This window comes from Zingiber officinale, chromosome 9A, assembly GCF_018446385.1.
Source record: "Zingiber officinale cultivar Zhangliang chromosome 9A, Zo_v1.1, whole genome shotgun sequence".
Lineage (NCBI taxonomy): Eukaryota > Viridiplantae > Streptophyta > Magnoliopsida > Zingiberales > Zingiberaceae > Zingiber > Zingiber officinale.
In genome coordinates this window covers 110,021,201-110,023,202 of record NC_056002.1, presented here as the reverse complement: position 1 = coordinate 110,023,202, position 2,002 = coordinate 110,021,201, and the positions used below count along the sequence as shown (strand labels likewise).

The 2,002-nt window shown below is 47.5% G+C and overlaps 1 protein-coding gene across 1 annotated transcript; it reads left to right on the top strand.

Annotated features, from left to right (window-relative positions):
* Positions 1-300: 300 nt before the first annotated feature.
* LOC122019463 lies at positions 301-1,440 on the top strand. The gene has a single exon (XM_042576925.1). It carries the CDS (start codon positions 301-303, stop codon positions 1,438-1,440), a length of 1,140 nt encoding a protein of 379 aa, XP_042432859.1.
* Positions 1,441-2,002: the final 562 nt, after the last annotated feature.

The window sequence follows — 2,002 nt, the reverse complement described above, 5'->3', positions numbered from 1 at the left end:
CTATTTTATGTATGCTTCATATTGTCACTGGTACAGGGGAGATGCTGTCGGATTTTTGTCTGGCAGGGACTCCTCTGGGGGCGTGACAATTTTATTGGTATCAGAGCCCGGTTTTTCATTTTCTGTTCGTGGGTTTTGGCTTTATTTCGAGATTTTTTTCGGTTTATGTAGTTCTCGATCAAAGGAATTTTTATACAAGTCGAGTTGTATCTCTGAGCTATAGGATGTACGAGTCATTCTTTGTTTTAATTATCGTGATTATAAATGATTATTGAAAATTTTCATCTGATTTTATAGGCAATGCCACGAGCCCATGGTCGCGGTTGGGGCAGTAGCCGTGCTCGTAGTCGTAGTCGTGGTTACGACAGTGGTAGTGGTCGCGGTCGTGGTCATGCATGTCAGCGTGCCACTACTACTGATCATGGTTTGGATGAGGCTCCTATCTCCCCATCTGAGTTGATACCGGGAGCTCAGGTTGGTCCCAGTATTAGAGTTGGTGGTCAGACTGAGGGACAACCTCATCTTGTTGCAGCTCAGGTAGCCGTACCAGCCATTCCTACAGCATCGTTTATTATGGAAAAGTCCCGTATTCCTTTGCTTGCTAGTTCAGCAAAGGATCGTTTTACGCTGTTCCATGGAGGCACCGATCCTTGGGTGGCGCGTACATGGTTGGAGGATATTGAGGCCACTTTTGGATACATGTCCTGTTCAGACACAGAGAAGGTAGAGCTAGCCGCTTATCATTTTCGAGGGCAAGCATCCACATGGTGGAAGATGCAAAAGACAGTCTTTGGGGATCAGATTATCTCTTGGCAGTCTTTTCGAGAGGCGTTCGAGAGACAGTATTTTCCTGCAGCATTTTGTGTTGCTCGACGCCAGGAATTCATGAGTCTCAAGCAGGGTGACCGAAGCGTGCTAGACTATAGTGCAGAATTTAGCAGACTTGCTGAGTTTTGCCCACATATGGTTGCTCAGGACTCAGACCGTATGTTTCACTTTACACAGGGACTGGCAGCATATATTCGGATCAGGATGTCTGGATTTCCTGTTACTACTTATCGAGAGGCACTTGATCGAGCCATATTTATTGAGATGACTCAGCAGCAAGTCTCTCAAGAAAGAGAAGCCAGCCGACAGACCTCGCAGAGCTCACACTCTAGACAGCAGAGTCGAGGTCGTCGATCTCGTGGTCAGGATACGACTAGAGAGTCTTCACGGTCACGAAAGGTGGCCAAAGTATCACAGGGATCTAGTCGCCCAGTTCCATCACAGCGGGGCCAGATATCGGTGAAGTGTTTTCAATATGGTGCACCAAATCACCTGGCATTAGAATGTCCACTGGATAAGAGTATATGTTTTTATTGTAAACTGTCAGGACATATGCAGAAAGATTGCACTTTGAAGGCACAACATCAAGCAGGAGGATCACAGTCTCAGTAGGCTCGATCTACCTCACGACCTTCACAGTCTCGGCAGCAGAAAGGCCCGCAGAGATCTCAGCAGTCTCAGCCACGAAATCCCCCACCTACACAGTTTGCTCACCAGCCACAACTCTATCATTTGCAGTCCCAGGTGGAGAGTGAGTATCACTCAGTACCTCCACTTCAGCAGTATCTGCCAGCTCCATCTCAGCAGTACTTGCCAGCTCCATCTCAGCAGTATTTGGTAGCTCCACCCCAGCAGTACTTGCTACCTCCACCCCAGCAGTATCAGCCATAATTATCTTATCAGCTTTCGACCCAGTCATACCAGCCTTCGCAGGATCAGAGTCAGCCCTCTTCTTCTATCCAGAGGGGTCAGCCATCAGGTCTTGAGCCAGGACATGTTTATGCTTTGACTCGTGAGGAGGCACAGCGAGCTGGAGGATATGTTATCCGAGGTATTATTTCTGTTTATAGTATTCCTGCGGATATGTTGATAGATACGGGTAGCTCGCATTCCTTTATTTCTCCTGAGTTTGTATGCAAGATTAGGAGGGTCCCAACTCTTCGACCTTATGGAT